Genomic DNA, 23,585 nt, shown 5'->3' on the forward strand with positions numbered 1-23,585 from the left:
TTCGTGCGAGAGATGACAGGCGATCGATGTTTGTTAATATAATTTATTATATATCGAGGTTTCAACATGGAAAAGTACAAATATTGCAATATAGGGAGGGCCCGCCAGCTCTCCTCGGGTGGGAGGGAGGGAGGGAGGGAGGGAAAGGGGGGAAGGCAGCAAAGGGTTTCGATTGCACAGAAGGGAGAGACGACGCACGTAAAGGGGATGTTCCTTGCGGGATACCTTGGGGGATGTTGCGTTCGGACAAAAACCGAGAGTGAACCGCGTATACGTGTATAATGTATATATATATAATGTATATGTATATATAATCATATTCTTCACATATATATTTATATATCTTTATATCGCTTTTTTTTTGCCTTAAATTTATCTCTTTTTTTTTTCTCCCTTTTTTTTCGAGGCGCGACGGGGATGTCGACGGACGTCGCGGAAAGCGTGAGGACGTCCGGTCGGGGTTTTCAGGGTATTTTTTTTTTTCTTTTCTTCTTTCGCTCGGATAAAAGGAAGGTTCCCTCCTCTCCACGGCCCCCGCATATATTTAATACTCGTTTTGTTCTTCATTTTTTCTCTTTTTTTTTCTTCTTTTTTTCTACCTGTACGTACAGGCGCGTCACGAGGAGTCGCGACGCACGCGTGCGTGTTTCGTGACAGTAATTACTTTTTTTTTTCTCTCGCTTTCTCTTTCGCTCTCTTCCTCTCGCTATCATCATAATCGTCATCGTTAGCCTTATCATTATCGTCGCCTTGCGCCTTCTCTTAACTAACCGCCTCGCAGACGTACGATCGATCGAGACATAGCGATCTATCTCACGGATGTCGTGCGCTCTTCGCCGAATCCATCGATTGTCATTACGTCATCGCAATGATATAGACAGTATATAGAGCAAGCAATACGAATTATAAGAGAAAATCGTCATCTTGTGCTACTTATGAGTCTTGATTTAATTGTTTATTTTTATTCAGCTACGATGACGATGTCTCTTTCAATTCGTGTCACTCGCGATTAAATCATCTGTGCCGACTTCTGAATGACAGCTCGCATTCATTGTTAATTCTCCGTTTCGTTCCTAAAGAGCCTTATATTTTTCTCATCGCTAATTATATATTTTAATCGCAATGCTTTAATAAATAGTGATTGATGCGACAGTAATGATTGACGGATTCGACGAGGGGCACACGGAAAAATTCGTCTAAATGTCGATTAAGCCTAAAACGCGCGCGCATTTTACTCGTGGACCAGATTATATCATCAGTCTTCTCGTTTAAAGCGTCGAGCGACACGGATTTATCCGATCGCTCTGTTCTCTTCGCGCGATTCTCGCGCCGATCAACAAGAATCGCGGATTCGGGTCCGCGAGAATCGCGGCGAAGGCTCGATAATTCCCTAATCCGAACGCTATGATTCGATCGTTATTGATTTTACTCAGGCAATCTCTCTTTTCTCTACGTCTGCGGAGGAAAGCCTCATGCTCGCCCTTTTTCTTTCTCTCTCTCTCTCTCACGCATTTCTATCACGGTTTCCTTTCTCTCTCTTTCACTTCACCTCGCATTCTCTCATGGGAACATATTGTACTTGCCGTTGTTGCCATAGTAAATCATCATCTCCGAATCAATTCGCCTAAGTCGTCATCACTATTATTTCTCTCTTGCTCTCTCTCACTCACTCATTCTTTCTCTCTCGCTCTCTCTCTCTTTCTCTCTCTCTTTTCTTGCTCGCTCGGTCTCGTTTACCTTCTGAATTTTCATAGTTTTTTTTTTCTTTATGCAACACATAATGCGACTAGGTAGTACAGATTAATTAATAATTAATATCGTGTTAGTGTTATACAATAATAACGTATGACTAGACAATGCAAGATAATAATTATATCGTAAATATAGTAATAATCATATTATGGATCGCAATTTATATCAACAATGTAGTGGCGCGCACGTGTTTCGAAGAATGGTAACAGTCTAATTACCGTTTTGTGTGCATGTATCTGCCTCTTTGTGTGCGTGTCCGGTGTGCGTAACTATTTTCCCGCTTCCTATACATGTATTATAGATGTGATGTATATGTATGTATGTATATATGTGTACCTTTTTCCCTCGAGAATCAAGATCTGTCTGTTGTTCTGTCTCGCGCGTATTACATCGTGAATGTGAGATTAAAAAAGAGGAGGTTGCAATTGGAGTAACGTCCACAAAAAAAAAAAAAAAAAAATTGCACAACGAGTCTCGTGGAGATGAACGATTTCCAAATTCGAAATTCGCAATTAAAAAAGAATCCTTTTCTTTCATCCTGCTCTCACGATGCAACATCCCGCGAGCTTTGGTTTATATGTATTTGTTTACATGTGGGTGGAAGCTTTCTGCGCGTTTATATAGTAACGTCGGTATCCCGATTAACTCCTTAAAAGGTATGCGAATAAATGCGTCCATCGCGCGATACGTGCGACTTCCGTCGAGAGAAACATTAATAAACTGTCGGGTAAAATGCACGTGTAATTCTTCCGCGCGATCCTACGTGTACATCTCTACAGAAATAATGAAATCATTATATATCCATAATATAGTGAGAGAGATAAATGAACGACAGTTTCAGCTGCGCGCGACGCAACGTCTCGCGGACACTCGATCCTCCTTGATTGTTAATTAATCATCGTAATCGCACTCGTTAATCGCGATCATCGCGAGGTATCTCGTCGCGCGTCAATTATCTCGCACGATAATAAGATATACGCAACGATCTAATAATGATATTCATACGAGTCGCATAATGTCGCTTCGTCTACTAATAATATAATACGTAATAGCATGACGATAATAATAGCAATAATAAGAACGATAATAACACCAATATGTACGTGTGTATACAAAGTTCTGTCGAAGATACAATACGGTAATATCTCTATCTTTTTCTCTTTCTCTCTCTTCCTTTCTCTCTCTTTCTGTCATCACAATTACTCTTTTTTTTTTCTATACACTGCTATACGTAATGGGAAAGCTGTTTTCACGATTGCACAGGTGAATTAAGATCTTTGAAGGTGTAACGAGGGAAAAAGATTCGGGGTTTTTTCGCGACCCGAGAGGCCCCGAAAATCTACTCCTCGAGAGATTAAAAAATGCGTCTGTGGAGAGAAACTCTCTCGTCCTCGTCGTTTAACGGTTTCGCGATATCAACGCCCATCGATGGATTTTTTACGGGGGAAATCATCGACGGACATCAATCTGCCCAGGGCTGAATCCAGGGTGCGGTTTTAGAATCGAAAAGTCACGAACAAAAGAAATTGATCTAAAAAGATCTCTGGAAAAGACGAGACTCTTCCGTAATATCCTCCTCTATCTTTTCGCGAGACGTCCCATCAAGTGATTCAACACGTTCGGAGACGTATCGTTGTTTATCGGTTTTTTTTTAAATTATATATACAATATATATATACAAATAAAATACAATATATGTATATGTGTATGTATATGTATATGTGTATATATATATAATATATACTAGTTGTATAAAGAGTTCCCGCGATGGCGCCCACGGGAATTTCATTTAACCCATATTAATCCGATGCTGTCGCGTGATTTGCAACGTTATTAAATTAATTATTTCAATTTATTATTATAATTAATCTAGATATCTTCAGATTATTAAGGGTTAAGCTCTCCGTAAATTTACAGTACTTGGAATCTCATTCGATGATCAATTTTCACCAAGAAACTTTTGTCGACAAGTTGAAAACATCGCATCGTCGACGCTACAAACTATAGAATTATCAAAGAAAAATGCTCCTTTTAATCTGCGCGATAATCTCTTGCATACAGAAGCATATATTTTTTACGTCAACGTTTTAATATTTTCCTTTTGTTGAGCTGTGACATTGTAAAGCTATTCGCAGTAGTAAAATCGAGATACGGTCAGACATATTCGATGAGCCGATCGCTTCCGTCCTGATTAAATCAAATCGATCCTCCCCCCTCCCTCGTTTATTTACTTCGTGCGAGGCCTAAGGAGTAAAATCTATTTTCGAGAGTCAACCTTGATCGTCAATGTGTGTTTTTTTTCTTTCCGATTATCAAAAATTTCTTATTCTTCTCATGTATCATTACTCACTAAATAACTTCATCAATTACACGTAACATCGATTTTTTCGACAAGTATATCGATACTTATCGCGATAATTACCGTTTCAAAATTGATCTCGAATTAACGCAACAACTCCCTTCTATTATCCTAATCCTTATTCTCTTCGCCTTCTGTTTGTTTATTATAATATCATTACGCTTTTTTTTCTTTTTTTTTAAATTATTAAATCATCCGTTAAACATCGAGTATCGCAAAATTGGAAATGCTTAGGTCTTCGCGATACTATCGCTATTATTATCACTTGGAGTTTTTTATGCAGTCCTTAGTGCGAATCGTCCGATTAAATTGGAAGCATTAAGAATCCGCGCGAAATTTTTTTCTCGCGAAGATATAATTTCTCCCCTTCCCTATCCCCGTGGTCCAAAGTATCGATTTATGATATTAATCAATTCACGTATCCGCAACAATTTCTCCTCTTTTTGTGACGAAACAAAATGTTCCGTATTTTAAAACGTAAGATGTTTGCGATTAAAATTAAATTAGAGATTTGGCAATTAAATTTATAAAATTTTTATTAATTATTAATTTTTTATGATTGTAATAGATCTTAAATTAAAAACAATTGACATATCAATTTTGAAAGAAGCACATCAATTTTTTAAGAAAAGGAAACAATCTCATAATCATATGGAAAAATAAAATTTTACCACAATTTTCCATAACGTTTATAGCATAATTCAGAGCAGATTAAATCCTATCGATATTTGAACAAAGGACCTCCGCATTAGCCGATCGATATCCTTGTTCATTTTATTTGCTCACTCATGTTGTCCCTTTTCATAACGATGTTATGCATATCGCATAATATCTAACGTTATCGTTATCCTTATTATAATGTATATCTATTGCGCGATTCCTTTTCCTTAATATCGCTCTTATTACTCGGTTACAGTAAATATCGCTATTAATAATACCGTATAAACCCGTCATAAAATACATTACTTTATTTAAATCCGTGTATCTCTCTCTTTTTCGCTTACGGCATCTACAACGTTATCGTTTCGCTTTTTTTCGCTATATACGTTACGTCGATTAATAATTACGGAATTGCGGTGAGAGCATACCTAGCATCCAGCGGCGATCCTCCTCCCTCGATGCGTAGAAATCGAATAACCGCTTGATTCTTTCGCCTAATTGCCTAATTAATATCGAGATTTGAGTCTCTTTAGTATGCCGATGAAGAATTAGCATCGATCGAGCATTAAATGAAGTCGATCAATCAGCTGCTAGGACATTGCCGTCAATAAAAAATATCTAAAAAAAGGAATAATTATACGATTTATTGAAATTCACTGATAATCGAATCATGAATAATTCTATTTAAATATAAGTTACACAAAAAGCATTAATTCATTCGTAAGTATATGATAAGTCGGTAGAAACAATCGCGCGGAAAACACGTAATTAAGAAAACAATTAATCTGCTTATCGACTCGGGTCAAACAGCAGAAAAATAATGTCGTATTAAAGTCTTTTTAATCTAACTGTTCGGCCTATTCGTCCGTCACTAAACGAACGATCAATTATCGCCATGTGAATCTAGCTTGTTTTTCGCAATAATCTATTTCTTTCAGTACAGCGAGAGCCTTTCAACAAAATTGATTTCAAATTATTTTTAATCATCATTAATATATCGATTTATACATAGGATGTCCCAAAATATCTTAATTTTTTCAATCATTTTTAATATTTTAACTCAATATTATTTAATATTGAAATTTAGAAGATCTTGAAATTTCTATAAATTTAAAAAATACATACATGCATATATATATGCATTGAAAAAGATAAAAAATTATACATGGATTTTTTTCTTAAATTTTCAACATTCAGAGAAATTGTTATAACGAAAATCAGTATTGAATTTCTTTAAGAACAGTCTTATTGTTAATGTGTCATTCGTCTTTCGGGATATCTTGTATATATCGCTTATCACATTGTTTGTTACATCATGATACCTTACATCTCATATATCACGCCAATGAACAAACTGAGACGCAAGAAACTTTCCAGCGCACGTTTTGGAGCGATTAATTAGTCGCGTAAAGCGACTAATTAGGCGGACATCCAAGATTAATAAGCGAGCCTATCGAGATATTCATCATACGTATTTGCATGTGTGCGTGATTAATCCATTTGTGTCTTTGTCTCATGTTAATCTTCAATTAATAACGGATTTTTGTTATTTTTGTGAGCATTGCAATCACAACAATAAGAATCTTCAAAGCATTTTCATAATTATTCCTAAAGAGAGAATTGCTTTATACATTTTTTAAATTTCTGTTAAAGTGTTATAGATTGTTATCAATCAATTTTTCAATATAATTCAAATAATTAAATATAATTAAATAATTCAATGTAATTAAAATTATCAAAATTATTTATTGTGTTGATCCTCTTCGTTATGAGTCAAGCATCAACATCGTGAATAATCGTACATGCAAATTTTTCAGATGATCAAATTTGAAAATATATTCATTTATTTTCAAAAATAAAATTAAGACGTTGTAATTTCTTTCATGACCATCCGTTTATGATTCGTTCGTGTGCGTGATTAACTTTCCACATTTCTTCATCTTTCGTTACGACTGACCGATAAAAGTGTTGATGTTTAAGAGAATAATATCGCAAATTGGAAAGAAAAAATAACATAAAAAATTGATCCCTTTTCTTTTAATAGATATTAAGATTTGAAAATATTAAGAAAGGTAAATTTCCCCTGTGGAATCTTAACGGATATCATTTTGTATCAAATTAATTAATTTTTTAATGTCTAAAAGATCGATTCAATTATGGAAGAATAATGAATTGTGCTATGATTTGAAAAAGATAATATTCCCAAGTATATTTATCCATATCATGTCTATAATTTTCATATGTTTGCATTCTTTTCCCTTCATTGATTGATTAATTTGTAATTACAAAAAAGAATATAATAATATATTTAATTGAAAAAATATTAGACGGAACCTATTATTTTACAGTGTGCGTGTTTAATGCCTCCCATCTTTTTCTCAATTATATCCATCGATTGATATCGAATCGTCAGTTGTAACAAAAATTACGAAACAAATTTTCATATGAAAATTATTATGTATTAAGTGCTGTGCGTGATTATATATACACAAAGCCCTCGATCTTCGATATTTTATTAATAACTCGATACTTATAACGCAAATGAAAATAAGCAAATTGCACAAAAGTCTAAATTATTCAAGGAATCGTATATATTTCGTCCAAAGTTGCATAAACAGATCATTTGTCTATTTACAGTTACGATTATCGTCGTATAGATGTAATATATGAACATTGTCTTGAATTCTCGAGTAAACGAGGCGTTAAACAATCTTATACTATCTCGCTTTTGCTCGCAAAATCGTGCGATCGAAAGTAAACGAAATTTTATTCTATGCGTCTCGATCGTATCAATTTTGTTTCTTTTTCTAAAATTCGAAAACGAAAAAGAAAAGTATCTTTTCCTTTCCCTCTCTGACTTTCTTCCCTGATTCATGCGTTTAATGCTAACCATAATTTCGCTCACGGTTTATATTTAACATACATTCGTATGTTCCTTTCTGCTTCCTTACTCGTTTCATTTCTTTTACAGCAATGGTTTAATAGCCATCAAGATTGGAAATATCCAAAACGGTAGTATTGCACTGCGTTAGCCTGCCTGACAATAATTTTTATGAACACTTACATACATACAACGTTATATAATATCGTAATGGTAAAATCGCTGGTAATCGTAATAGTAACACGAGGTCGTTGTGACGACGACGACAACGACGACTCGATGTGTACATCGGAAAATATCGATCATGTCGACAATCTTTTAAAAAACACTGGTAACTATCGTTTATCTGGATGCTCTCCTTGAAACATAACTCGCGTATTGAAAAATCAACATTTGTTTCAATCATAGACTTTCAATTTGGAATTCCAATTCAATTTGGCATCTGCGAAAAGTTAAATTAATATGGTATTGCATAAAACATATACTAGTTTTAAAATTAATATAATCGTTTTGGATTAAATAAGAAAAAAGTTACCTAATTTAATATATAATTAAATTATATATAATTAAAATATATTATATATTATATATAATTAAAATATATTATATATTATATATAATTAAAATATAAATAAATAAATGATATATATAATTTATATTCATTATTTAATATATTTATACATACTTAATATATATGTATATATCGCATATAAATTAATGAATAAATATAAACTGATTATAAGTTGTGTTTCGATATAATAATTGTGTTGGAATAAATTAACAATATTTATCTAAAATTAATATTAAAGACGACTGATATAAATTTTACGTTTGATCAAGGAGAACTTCCTCGACTGTACTGTTCTTTCGGAATGCCATTTTTACTTGAAAAAAAAAGAAGAAATGTTTTTTACTTTAACATTGGTGATATTCGTTTAACTTTCATTCGAACCCGTGTCGAAATATATGCGTTCTTTGTTATAAAGGGGATATCTTTGGCGATAGTACGATATATAATTCGAAATCGATAATCAAAAGTGCGTATATATATATGTACATGTATATATATACGATTTTTCGTGCGGCTTTTTTACGCAGAGGATTAATTGCACGCGTTATGGAATGTGCAATAATGTGTGTGAACGTCTCGTCTATTTCTCTCGACAATTAAAAATAATGCAACAATTAATGCAATTTTGATGAAAACATTCTTTAAGAAAATGAAAAATAAAATGAGAAATAAAATCTTGTAAGTTACAATTACTATAATTAATCTCTTCGGAGGCTCGTTTCCGACTTAAGTTAATTAGAATAAATAAAAAAGGAACGGAATCCGAGATCATAGACGAGAGAAGGAAGTCTTTTGTCGCGCGCAAAAATCCTCAGGATTCGGATGGAATGTTTCGATAGATCGATATTGGCCTCTGGTCTTACTTATACAAGCGCCTCGCAAATATCCCGTCGAAAAATTAGATACATCAACTCCTCTCATCCCGTCCTTTCTATAATGAGTCCTATAACTTTCGAAGTACTCTCTATATTATTTTTCTCGCGATAGTGAAGCGATCGATTTTCGGCGAAAAGTCGCCGAAATAATCGCAACCTCGTAAATCGACGTTTCTTTTTTTTTACGCGATTATATAAGTTACAACGTTCCTTTGGAACCATTTTCTTTTAATTATTATTCTATAATTCGCGACACACATGAGCTACTTGAGTGAAAACAGTATCCGTTATCGACTTCTCGGTAGAATAAGATTTATTTATTTTATTATTTGGTAGAGAATACGAGATGAGCCACATATACGCTCGTTAAAAAAAAATGAACGAAAACTTCTAATCTCGAATGACAAATTTTAATCCGCGCAAATGATATACGAATACCATTTTTATCCACGCATAGCGTATCGGGAATCCAAGCGAGTATCGTGAGGTCAATTACTCTACGCATACATCTCAGGATAGAAATCCGTATGTATTTTCAGCGCATATTTAACGGTAGACGCGTAAACTGTTCGCTTTATAATTTATCGCTTATCGCGCATAAAGATTGAACTTGAAAACAGTCCGTGTTCAACATTAAATGATACGCTGAAACGGAGAACAAAGGATCGCTGCCGGGCTTCCTCGATGTGCTCGTGTGAGAACGCTCGGGAAGGAAGATTATCTTTAATTGGCTTCCAATTCTCGCGTTAACGCCATAATAAGCGTTCTGCTTCGAGTAGCCTCATCTACTCCCGCGACTACGTCAATCGAAGTAATCGGAACAAACTGATCCCTTAATTTAAATCAGCCTGTCCAGAAGACAGAGTGATCATTTTAATCATCCCGTTCCAGCAACACGATAAAACTCGTTTCGACAAAAGATAAAATTCGAGGATAGCCGAAAAAGAAAGTTTCCTTCGAAGAGACTTTTCCTTGACACCTGTCAAAATTTTCTCCCGCCATTTATTTCATCGGACTGGGCCGAGATCGGCGGGAGAAACGAAGCGAAACTTTCATCTTCCGGCTTTTCTTTCCCTCCGATAAAGCTTCCTTCGAATTCCATAGTCGACGCATATCGAGTATAAGTAACCATCTCTCCTTCAGCTCGTCGCACGAGCGCTTAATTAGAACGTGAATTACGAAAATCGGTCGTTATGCGAGATTCGGTAACAGTCTTATCGATGAGCGAGCGAGCCTCGGCGCCATCGTGATTCGGAAAGAAGACGATGCGATTGCATCGGTTACTGATCGAGGTGATCGCGCGATTAAGCCGTGACATATCGATATATGTCAGCTGATCGTAGCTATTAGACGTTGTCACACGCACATGCGGGCTTTTCTTTCGCGATTAGCAACAGAACGATTGCGATCCTAGATCAGCGAGATGTCGAATATTCCAGCATAATTCGCGAAACTATGATAATCTCTCAAAGTAAGGAATGTTCGCGACAAAATATACCGCCGATGGCAAATTATGGCTGTTGCATAACAACAAAAATGAGACCGCAGGGACGTGTGAAAACTGTGAGAAAATGTTTTTTTCGCACCCTGGCCACGAGGAGGACCCGACTTTTGTGTTTTTAAAGAGAAGAATTATAAATCGGAAGAACTCCCTCCCCCGTTTTTTCCTCTCCTATCCCCATGATGCACTGTGAAACTTGTCCCATTAAACGTACAACGAAAATCTGTGGGACATTTCGTTAGAAAATCATTTATTTTCGTCTCGAAATTATTCGTGTTAATATCCGCGCGCTTGACTTTCCGTCTTGTAATTTGTGTGCTTTTTTCCCGTTAAAGTTTAATAATTACATTTATATTTTTATATTGTTTATTTGTACGCGTGTGTTTGAGTGTGTATGTGTGTGTGTGTGTGTGTGTGGGTATGCAATGTGTATATATGTGTCATTCTCGCCTCTTTCATGCCTTCTTCCGCTTGCGCTTCTCTTAATCGAGCGATCTAATAATTATAATCGTCAATCGTTCTCTAGATTCTCTCTCGCGCTCTCTCATCCTCGCGCAATTGATTTTGTTCTGTTTTTTAGTATCACTATAGAGTTATCATAATTAAATATTTATACACCCATTGACAGACTAGCTACCACGTTTTTTGTCGTTTAAATATAGTTTCATAGATATCAATTAATTTAATTAATTAATTAGTTATTATAAGTTATGAGATAATTAATAATTAGAATAATATATATCAAAACATGTACAGAAGATTATAGATTACTTCTTTTTTCTCTCTTTTCTTTCCCTCTCTCTCTTAACTCTTTTTTTATCCCTATGCTCTCTGTTTCATTCTCTAGACTGACATGTTTTCTTCTTTCCGCTCTAATCCGTCTCTATTTTTCCTTTTTTTTTGTTTACAGAGTAGTTATCAGTTTTGTGGATCGTTGTGGCTCGCCTCGGAATAATTTCTCGAGTACTTTAAATATTTTCTATTTCATTCTCTCTCATTCTTTCGTTCGCTCGCATTCACTCTCTTCCTCTCTCTCTCTCTCTCTCTCTCTCTTTCTCTCACTCGCACTCTTTTATTTGCATAATATTTGTTTCTTCTTTCTCTCTCTCTCTCTTTCTTTCTTCCGCTTTTTCTTCCACATTTTTTTAAGTTAGTTTAGACAGTACATAAATACTTTTCATTTTTTTTCTTAGTTAGGCCTACGATGAGCTAGAGTTGCTTTTGCTGCTTTTCCATGACGCCGTTTCCATTTTGCTGCGCACGTTTCCGCATTTTACGTACGCCCGAGTCCGTACAAAAGTAATGCACCGTCCTACTCCGTTTCTCGTTACATGCAATTTCATTACCTACCCCTTTCGCAATCGTATTGCCGATGCCGCAAGTGCCGCTTGCATCCTTTATGCAAAAATCATTAAAGAAACGCTCAATTAAATTTATCAATCGCGTCATGAAATAAACCACTTCAATTTAAGATAATTAATGTCCAAGGAAGATCGGATTATCGTACATTATAACTTGAGGCTAGGAATTTAATCAGATTCGCGGATAAGAGTTAGAAAAATGCAAAAGGCGCTCGCGGGACCCGCAACGATCGATGATGATTAAAGTTCGTGGATTATATGTAATTCTCATTCCCTGGTTAAGTGAAAATTATCTCTCGAACGATAAGAGGGTGCCTGGATCGGAAGAAAACTTTCCCCTTTAGGGCGAGCGATGTTTATTCGATCATTAATGATATAATGATGGTACAATTACTCGAATGATATATCTCTTACTCTCTCTTCCCTTACGCTACATCTGTTTTTCTCGTAACACGAAGGAGGACGATTAATGATGAATCATGACGATGGGTGAATGAATCAATGACTGTGAGTCTTGTAATAAATTTATTATGCCGCATTTAATGTATGAAATGGAATAATGATTACGAATTACGTGTGTATGCGTGTGTGATGATGTGTGAATGATTCGATGAAACATATCGTGGCATTTCGATGAGAATACATGATGGCGCGATGAGATGATTAAATGGGTCAAAGAATCGACGAATGAATCCTTAAGCAAAATCGAAATGATGAATGCCACGATTGTGATGGATGACGATGCGATATATTAATGACAATGATTTATGGACAGTCTCGTGATTTACAACTAACAAACAAGTCGCCGTCCACATAATGACGACGATTGTGCGTATTTTAGCATACAGCGACGCTACTTTGTTTCGACATGTCGGAAACAGCTTCGCTGAAAATCCTCGGACGATTTTTCGCTTTCGCGCGAAATTCATCGCGTACGCGCGTCTCCTCGTCTCGGATTAAAAATTACGACGGCCTCGAATTTTCAGCAAAACCGTTCGCAAAACGATCCCATCACTGGAATCTCTATGACCGATTATTAATGTTGCGAAAAAAACAAAGTCGGTTTCGTTGTTATTCGAAAAATTTCATTCCCAGCTCCGGGCAACTAATTTCGTCAGTGTCATATGACTGTTGCGATTGCACATAATTATATCCCATACAACACAGAAGATTGCCGCAATGTTGCCGCAATGTTCTGCATGGGATACGACTGGCTTCCATTAGATTTAAATTATTCGGGCTATCTTCGGCGAGGCGTCAGTCCGCGAGAAAAGATAATGTTTTTGACTACAGCACCACTTTTGGATTTTTCCCCGGAGCCGCACCTCGACCGATCGACAAAACACTTTATATTGCACAATGTGAGGCGAATAAACATCGCGCGCGCTTCATTTCGAATAATCTCTCAAAATTTATATCGTGAAATATCAGCAATGACTTATCGAGAAAATTATGAAAAGATATGTAACAGTGATTAATGCGGCGGAGATATTTCAAAATAATTATATGCAAGTGTGAAGAGAGAGAATTAAGCAGATTCTTTTTCATGAAACAACCGCACATTGCTAATATTTCCAGGACGACTTAAGTGTGAGAGTAAGAAGAAATGTATATGTCGTTAAAAATTTTGCGATGTATCAAAGAATATGAAGATTCTCAACGAAATTAATGGAACGCCCGAGAAATGGGCCTCCTAAACGTTTAATCTCACGAGCACGTAAAGTCGAATCGCACGATTTTTGGAGCTCGATGCTATCGTTCCTTTGACACCGCACCGTCGTTTTCCGGGCGGTTTGCCTTTCATCCGGCCAAGCCACCTCTCATCCCTCACTGCCGAGAATAACGTTATCTCCGCGAACAATTCCGCGCTTCTCCAAAAGGATCCGTCTTGTCGAAGCCCCGAGGATCCGCTCCTGGAATCGCGCGCCTCGATCCTCGGGGATCCTCGTCGACGACAGCAAATCCGGCTTCGCCGACGAGCGAGCACAATAGGAAGTTCCCGCGATACCGTACTTTCCGAAAATTACGCCAAAGTTCAATCAGGATACGTTAAAGTCGCATGGTGACAAAATCGTGCGAATCCAGGACGAAATTTGTGAGATGAGATTCGGACTTTGCAGCGCGACTTTAGCGACTTTACACTTCGACGTGCGTACTTTTTTTTCATCGTATCGCTCGAATACGATGTCGCGAGAACCTCCTAATAATAATCGCCATTAATCTCGGGATGTTAATCTTCCGTCTATCCCGCCAATTTCCATCATCGCGCGCCGATCCATCATCCGACAGACTGATTCGCGTTCGGTTTTCCAACACGCGTTTCCGTTTCTCTCGCAATCTCTGCCCTTCCTTCCTTTCCTCTCTTCCTTCTTCTCTTTCTCTCTCTCTTCTTCTTCTTTTTTTTACGAGTATAAGAGGGTACGAGCGCTAGTTAGTAGTACAATAATATCGATAATGCGACTAATGGTTAAATGTAAATCGTTTAATAAATGTAATATCGTTCGTCCATCGCAGAAATCAGTTAGAAACCGCGAATGTACCGATCTACTTCGAGGCTCTCGTTTCTTTCGAGATGTTACAGGATACCCTTGATCCTGTCGTCGGGAAAGTCCTCGCGTCTTACGAGCGCGTCTATGCGATCGATGAGGTGCATCGAATGCATCAAAGAATCGGTCAAACTGCATTAGATACACGGAATCATTGTATAACTCTTTCTCCTAATCTTGAAGCGCAAGAAAAAATTTTAACTCAGAAACTTGTTAAATAAAAAATTTGATAATCGTACGAATCAAATTAAAATTTGTTAAGAGATTATAAATTGATATACACAATAATATATCTATGTAATAATAATATATAAATGTAGAAATTAATTTTCAATTGGAAAAATCCCCCTCACGATACAATCTTCACGACCGCACAGGCCAGGCTCGCGCGCGTTGCATGTGTGTGATAGTTTACGAACTGTGTGTATGCGTGTCTGATTCCGCGTGTGTTTTTACTTCCCCTTCTCCGAAGTCATCGGTAATTATCATACTCATTATCATCATCATCATCATAGCGATATAACTAACAACGATTATTGAGACATAAATACAATACACATAATGTATATCTAACGTAATAATCGTATGTAATATATTATATTTAAGTAGATTAGCGTGCTCATTCTCTCTTTTTCTCCCTCTCTTTCTCTCGCACTTTCTCTCTCGAACTCGCCTCTCTCTCTCTCTCTCTCTCTTTGCGTTCTTTCGCCAACGACAGTAATATCTGATCCGAATCGTTGCGAGCGAGTCTGCATCCCCTAAAAACGGGGTAGGGCTCGCACCACTCTTTCGACCGCCGCCATTTTCTCCCGTGAAACGCATTTTCGCTTCCTCCTCAATCGCCTTGGTCCTCGCATCCGCCTCTCTTCCGCCACTCTCCCTCTTTATATCTACCTATTTTTACGTTTCGAGCGCCTCTCTTTTAGACTATCAATCGAGATCCAGAAGAGATTCGGAAAGTCCTGATGGACTTTAAGTATCCGTGGACATAACTAATCACAGTATTCACCGATATTCGAAACGAATAAGTCGCTTGTTTATCTTCTTTGAATTATATCGTCACGAAAGATACGCAAGTAACTTACTGCTTGACATTCAACTGGATGTGCCACAAGTTTTCTTTCCAACAAGATCCGTGAATCGTGTAATGCATTTTTTAAAACGACAGGAGTAATTTCGATGATCTGGATGTCGCCCTTCCGTCGTGTTGGATCAACGATTCAAGAGTTAATTATCGAAGGACCGACATCGCGTACTGTCAGAATGTAACGAAACTATATTTATTTTCACAACATCGTGACACCGAACTCGATTCGATTCTTTTCACTTTGTGTGTATCGTCGAGTTATCCTTTTACAATGCAATTATTTCGCGGGTCTCCTTTGGAATATACATACTCCAGAAATATTATATTAATGACTAGCTTAAGACTCGAAATTTATATGCATATAATAATCTCTAATGCTAATGCCAACTCTACGCGTATTCGTGAGAGATTCGTTTATAATTCATAAATAGTATAAATGGAAGATTTGTCAAATTCAATAAATCAAATTTCTTTATACTATTTACAAATCGCGAACATCCGCATAATCTGGCGTTAGCATTGTACGCCTTGCATCATGAACACTGCCCAACATACATGTCGAATATAAATAATTTTCCAAAATGACATTTTTCTCATTCTGAAGAAAGATATGGCACATGCTTGACGCAATCGTCTCCAATAATTATAACAAACAATTCGCGGTTCGTAAACGATTTTGTCGCATTCTAGCGGTGTTCACGAGATTATACTAAATTGCTATAATAATAAAGACGCTACGAACCAGGATCCATAAGCGTGTTTCGTGCATCGAGGTCGAGCGGCTCGTCTCGTTACATCGCTATTAAATCAGTCTGTAACTCGTGGAATGCCGTAAAGAAGAGATCGTGGAATGTCGGTGAGAATGGAGCAGGGGGATAAATCGGTGATATAACGGGAGATCGGGATCCGGTGTATGTATATGGCAACTGAAACATTTTAATAGAAATAAAACAAACGACTTGTTTGAACCAAACACAAATCAGTTTAATCCTTAAATAAAACATAATAGTTATGTTATTTAATAATTTTAATTAAATAAATAAATAAATAGTTGGTAAGTAGTAGTAAGTGGTAAGTATAGTAATGGCGGTAACAGTAGTAGTAGCAATGTAATAGTTATAGAGCGGGTGGCAGAAAGTGGCGACAGTAGAGCGATGTTAAAGTGAGCGAGTGAAGAGTGACTGTAATAAAGTACTTCTTTATAATTAATTAAGTAATGAGGCGTTAGAGGTTACACGTAGCTACTAGACGAGAGACACAGAAGATATACACGATCATAAGTAATAATAATAATAATAATAATAATTAATAATAATAATAATAATAATAATAATGAGAGATGACGATGGCGATAATAATATAATATAACCAGAATAATAAGTCTAATCATAATACGGTAATAGTGAGAAGGAGAAGAATAATTGTTATGGCATATATAATCGTACACAATATGAGAAAAACGTCCGGAAAAACGGACGCCTCGCTGATATCGAGAGGATGCCGACGAAATACGATTCATCTCTCATGTATCCGTATTACATAGCTGCCGATCGTATGCACACTTTCAAGTGGCATTGATGCATGCCAGCATTTGTCATTTAATTCTAGTGACGGCTTATCTGTGACAAATACACAAGTGTATTTCAAATCGCGAATAAAACTCACTGTTCGTTCTTTCAAATAATGCAATTAACTCGAAAGATTACTTTGTACTATTCGTACGAACGTTATCGCAATATATTTGCTATAATAAGTTTGCTATATTCATATAATTGCTATAGTCATAAGTGATGAGGGGAGACCAATCGTCGTACAAACACCCTCCGATCAGCGAGTTATCGAATTTGCGCTTATGCGGCGACATTTAAATGCACGTCGACGCTTTAATTTGCACTAATGTTCGAGATCCTGCCGCCTCTCGCCGAGACTCGGCGTCCTTCATCGAGTAAGGATTCGCGCGCGAATCGACGACGGCTGTGAATAAATAAAGCAATATCTTAGAAAAAAACCACAATGCTTGCGTATGGGAGTCGCGAGACAGACTTTTCTGGAGGGAGAGGGGGTAAATAGCATCCTCCGCCCTTCCTCGCGTCTCTCCTGACTCCCGGACTAGACACAAAAAGGTACACATAAATAGAGGACAATATACATGTGTTTACGCGTCCGTTTTGGTTTCTTTGACTAAATCTAGCCCTTAATCAAGTGTCGCCTCACTTGCAATTAAGTACATGCAGTCCGTATTCTCACGCTGTTTCGCGCATCAATCATTTCGCGAAATGTCAACCGCGATCAAAAACTATCTAATAGCTGTGAAACATCGCTTGCGGGGGAAGCGGGTGTAGGAAATCACTTTGGCAAAATTATCTCTATACGATCGGAGATTATCCACGTGGTTGTGGAGAAACATATCCATGACTATCGAAGAGTCATTTTGTTGAAAGCGATTTCAACTACCCACAGTTATAGAGAATATTCTTGAGATCCGCGCAGAGTCTTTGGAAAAAATAGTTTCTAAAGTGACTGTAATTATTAGTGGATAATTGCTTTAAGATACAATTCTGTCCAAGTCATCTGTTCATAACTCAATTTATCGACCAATGATTATGCTGCGCGAAACGAACGTGAGAAACTTCATCCGCTTGCCTCGCGTCGTTTCACTTAATTGCATACATCATCGCGTTCACCTCCAATTTCCTCATTTTCGCTGCTAAGCATTTATCTTCTTCTTCTTCTGCGCGAAGAGAGCACGTAATATCGCACAAATGACGCGTCAGTTTGCACGTAGACTAGATGCGTAATTTTTTTAATCTGATCTGAGATCGAATGTCGACCAATTTTTGCCATTAATCCGTGTATCACATACTTGTGCACCGTCCTCGAAGAATATGTAGAATGTCTCCTCTGAATCTTTCCTCTTCGGAATTTCGGAGAGTCGGAAGAACATTAAATCCGCGCGTATATATATATATATATATATATATATATATATATATATATATATATATATATATATATATATATATATATATATATATACACATATATATACATATATATAAATGTATAATTGTTTCTCGAAACGAGAATCGACGCTTTACAGGATAAAGGCGAAATGACGAATATCTAAGTCGGATGTACGTCATAAGTATATATGCATATGTATGTTTGTTTTTCTATTTTAAAGAACAATGCGTTTGCATTAATAATCAATTGCGTAATCATATCTACATTTTCCGTCGAAACGTGCAAAACTCGACGACGAAAAGTGTACAATCAACCGTGATGCTTGAGCGACTATGCGCTTCAATTTGTGCATCTGACATATTATAAATGTGAAGTAAAAGATACAAATATACGTGAAGATTAAAGAAGTATTTTTTTTAATTTTTAATAATTTTTAATTCCTATTAAAGAGACAAAAAACCCGTTTTAAGAGATTCTTTGCGTTCGCGACAAGAATCTCTCAGAGATTGTAAAAAGACCGATAGCCATGAAGCCATTACGTAACATCGTAAAACATCCTCTGGGACGGTGCACCTTTGCGGAAAATTGTCAAGAGTTAGAGAATTCGATTCTGCGAAAACGCATTTTTACTATCTAAGTACGTTTTATAAAAAAAAGAAAAGGAAAGGAAAGCGACATGTTACGCGCGTATCATCGGCACGTATGAGCGGCGATGGAGACCACCTGAGTACTGACTAGCACAAGTGTTTTACATGGTTATTAGTTTACGCGGTATCGCTTCGCGATCTCTCCTTGAGACCCTTGCTGTCTATCGATCGCTCCTTGTCACCTTCGGGGAGCACAATACATACAGCCCCGGCCCAGGAATAAATACGTCTCTCGTTACAAACAGGGTAACATCTCTTTTAATTAAACTAGGCTTACCTTATTAAAGTACACATACATCGTTCGAACTCTGTGAGTGCGAGCCCTGCCCCAATATCTTATTATATATCATCTCTTTCTAGCAATCTTTCGACTCTGTATGCCATCGCCGTCGGTACACCTACCTCCCCGCATTTTACATCCCCCGAATCCTCGAGCTTTTTCACGCGATTAATTCAGCAGTCAATTAATTAATGTCTTCACGAGCCCCGATAACAGTCAGACCCGTTCCTCGCTCTTACGGATTTCTGCGAAAAAAATCGATTCTAATCTCTTCTCCATCTCTTTCTCTTTTCCTTTCCTTCGTTCGTACCCTCGTTCTGTATTCCTCATTGTCTCTCTCTCTCTCTCTCTTTCTCTCGATCTCTATCTCTCTTCAGTTCTCATCCATACGACGCTAATACTCTCTAAAACTTATACATAAAACGAGTATGTATAACCACCTACTACTAAGCACTGTGTGTGTGTTTCTCTGAGGTTTCATTCTTTTATACTCCCCTCTATCTTTCTCTCTCTCCCTTTCGCTCTCTCCCATCCATTCACTTTCTTTCATATTTCGTTCGCGACCAGGAAGCGCGAGGTGCTATCACGTGATCCACGTGTTCCCCGCGACGAGTCTTATATCTCACGCGTTTCGAGAAGTCCGAAATATGTTCTTTTACGACAGCCCGCCATTTTTAACGCCGCGCATTTTATTGATCGTTCTTTCTCTAAGTGTACGTATACATGTGTGTGTGTATATGTGTATGCTTGTGTACTTGTGACGAGTGGTTCAGTCTCACAGCCCGATATCGTCGTGACTAATCCGGTCATGGATGTACATTAAGTAAAAAAAAAAGAAAAAAAAAGAAAAAAAAATTGGCCAAAGTGCCTGGCGGAGGCATTCGACGCATCGTCAAATGTCATAGTATAAGGAAAGCTCTTTCTCTCTCTTTCTCTCTCTTTTTCCCTTTCACATCTCGATCTTTCCGTCTCCTCTTTCTTCATCTTATCGTCCTTTTTACGCACGCGGACACCACGTGGTCCACACAAGCGCCCTCACGTACATATACATATAAATCGGTAAATATGTATGTACAGGACCCGCGACCGGTCACTGTGCGAGAGCCACGTAAGCCTCGTCTCGTCTCTCCTTCCTTCCGTTCCTCCTGTTTCCTCATCTTACCCTCCTATTATTCTAGCGAGTCAAGTAATTAGGCATAAAATTTGCACTTTATGCTTCAAAACGATTAGGAATAAATTTCCTACTCTCGCAGCGTCTATATCGATGATCGTGGAGGAACGTAAAACGAAGGCAAAAGCGCAGCTTCGATTTCTCGTCCTCCTTGTCAAATTTCTTATGATTTTAAGTGTGTCAATAAGGACACCGAACATCGTCTTTCGCTCCCGCATCCTCGGCCGCGGCCAAACGCGAGCCAAAAATGCGACAAGGAGAAGCGCGGGAGGATGCGGCGAGCGCAGCGAGGAACGGAAGGATAACGAGAGTACGCGAGAGTCGTTAATATTGTACCTTTCTTTTCGCTCCTCCTCTATTTTCCTTCGAATTTTCTACACGCACAGTTCCACGGTTCATGTATCGGACAGTCGAACGATTCTACCCATTTTTTCCTAATTATCTCTCGCGCGACCTTTCTCGTTCCTTTCTCCCTTCACTTTCCCTCTTCTCTTCATTCATCTTCGCACGCACACGCTTCGTTTCTTTCACACTTTCTCTCTCATACGGACATACACACTCCTCGCAACTACGCCTTCTCGCTCTGTTGGAGCTTCTTGCTGCCGGCCTGACGGTTGTTGTTGGGCTTGCTCTTCAGAGAGGTCTGCTTGGCTTGCGCGTGCTGACGTTGCTGTTGCTGCTGCTGCGTTGCCGGATTCGCCGCTCCCGAGACGGCCATCTCGATCGCCCGAGTGAGATCATGTATGCGCGACGGTAGACGTTGAAGGAACGGCTGCCGTTGGCCCTTGCTTCCTCCATGAAAGATGCCGCCGCCGCCGATGTGACTGTTGATGTTGTTGTTGCCACCGATAACGCCCGGTATCTGGCCAGGTCCCCGCTTGTTGTAAAGATGACCCGCTGGCATCGGCATCGGCAGCTGTACCACCGCCGCAGTACGTAGCAGCCGATGGCGACGATGATGGTACGGCGCCGCTACCGCCGCCGCGTCCGCTGCCGCGGCCGCAGCCGCAGCCACCGCCGCCGCTGCCGCCTGTTGCTCGTCCTACGCCGCCTTGCTCTTGTTCGTCTTGAAGCTGACCTGGAGCACGCGGTTACCCAGAGTGTAGCCGTTCAGGCTCTGTATGGCCACCACCGCCTCCTCGTAATTGGTCATCGTCACGAAGCCGAAGCCCTTGCACTTGTTCGTCTGCAGGTCGCGTATGACCTTAACTGATTGGACGGCGCCGAACGGCCCAAACAGCTGCCAGAGCACGTTCTCCTCGGTCTCGGGCGCGAGGTTGTACACGAAGATGCACCAACCGGCGCCGTTCATCGTGTTACCGGGCAGCATAGAGTTTGCGAGGAGGTCGCCCGCCAGCGGACTGTACCTGGAACACGGTGGCCGGGCCGATGATTAAACGGACATCGTCGCCCGGTGACGGTTCACGATAACGGTCGCGGAAGCGACGAATGACCGAATGAACGATGCTAAAACGTCATTATTATTCGAATAACGTCTGATGATGAATCGGTCTCTGGCGAAAATATAAATTATATCATTAGAAATTTCTCCTCTTTTCTTGCGAAAATTTTATAAAATTTGATGTTCACGAAAGAGATACTTAAGATTAGAATTTAACGCGAATGAGACATTTTATATAATATTTTTAATAGATATTTTATATCATTTTATATCATGATGCGTGATTTAAATATAATTTTATATTAATACCTTTACGTAAATTCACTTTCACTCTATACTATTGTTCACGTTTCATGAAGGAAACGCTTGAGCACCGTTCAGTTCAAGTTATAAATATACTTGCTATGGTACTTATATTTTCTTTTCTGAACAAAAGAGATTAAATCTATATAAGATTTACATTATACGCTACTCGCACAGTATATCGCAATCCCAATGAAATTAAATGTGTAAAGATGCGAATATCGATGTGAACACTTATTTTGCGCGTGATATATTTTTATTTACATAAATAGTACTTTCGCAGACATTTACATATGATATTGGTATGAAAAGATGAAAAATTATGCAAGATTACATGACAATTAATTTCATATTTTATATAATTTACACGAGAAATAATGATAATATAAATGGTATGTAAGGATAACGTGCAAATCTTGTTTATATATAAATGTCTAGAAAGAGATGTGCGTTTTCTATATAAAATATTGAAGTATTTATATTTTAGTCATATATTTACTATAGCAAACATTTTTAATATACAAATTAATGTATGAAAATAGAAAAATTAAAAATAAATATTTTTCGAATTTTAAGTCACTTATTTCTCTAAGAGAAAAATACATCTTTAATATTATTGTATTTTATGTGTAAAAAAAATTTATTTATTTTAACGACGAAACTCTATAAGTGACTAATTTATACATATATAGGCTGCATCATAAAAAGAGAGCGACATTTATTCCAGATTATTACATAAATTACATTTTATTAACGTACTTTATATTTGCGACACATTCTGTATTTATGTTAATCACAGAATATTAAGTAATCATATGCAAATCTCTATGTATGTATGTAATAAATTTGTGCTAATAGGAAATAAAGAAAACATTAAGAAGAATATAGACGGATTTTGGCAAATAATGATGATCTGTTTAAAGTTATAAAAATATAAGAATAAAAATAAAAGAAGAAACATCAAAATTAAGTAGCAAGATTACACAAAACTGAAGAAATGTCACTCGTCCATATTTTACATAGAGAGACGAAAATTATACAAATACATCACGTATCAAATACCGATCCTTTAATCAATTATAATTAGATTCGTTTTAAGCCATGCATTTTTTATAAGTAGAAAATAACATAACATATTCAGAGAAAAAAAGCAAACTCGGAGACAGAGCTATATTTATTTTACATTCATGCATTAACATGCGCGGGGATCACACATATAATGAAC

The 23,585-nt window shown here is 37.6% G+C and overlaps 1 protein-coding gene across 13 annotated transcripts in view; it reads right to left on the reverse strand.

The window, feature by feature from the left end:
• Nucleotides 1-27: 27 nt before the first annotated feature.
• Nucleotides 28-23,585, reverse strand: part of LOC145962357 (ELAV-like protein 3) — a 68,657-nt gene continuing 45,099 nt past the window's right edge. For 12 of the 13 annotated variants that reach the window (XM_083083411.1, XM_083083410.1, XM_083083413.1 and 9 more), the window contains one exon: nt 28-22,022. In XM_083083411.1, coding sequence (XP_082939537.1) covers nt 21,698-22,022 — 325 coding nt within the window. In that variant the 3' untranslated portion in view covers nt 28-21,697. The remainder of the gene's footprint in view (nt 22,023-23,585) is intronic. The other variant, XM_083083417.1, reaches the window with a different exon arrangement.

Source organism: Camponotus vicinus, unplaced genomic scaffold (genome assembly GCF_025532165.1).
Source record: "Camponotus vicinus isolate PSW18456_S1 unplaced genomic scaffold, iyCamVici1.0 SCAF_11, whole genome shotgun sequence".
NCBI lineage: Eukaryota > Metazoa > Arthropoda > Insecta > Hymenoptera > Formicidae > Camponotus > Camponotus vicinus.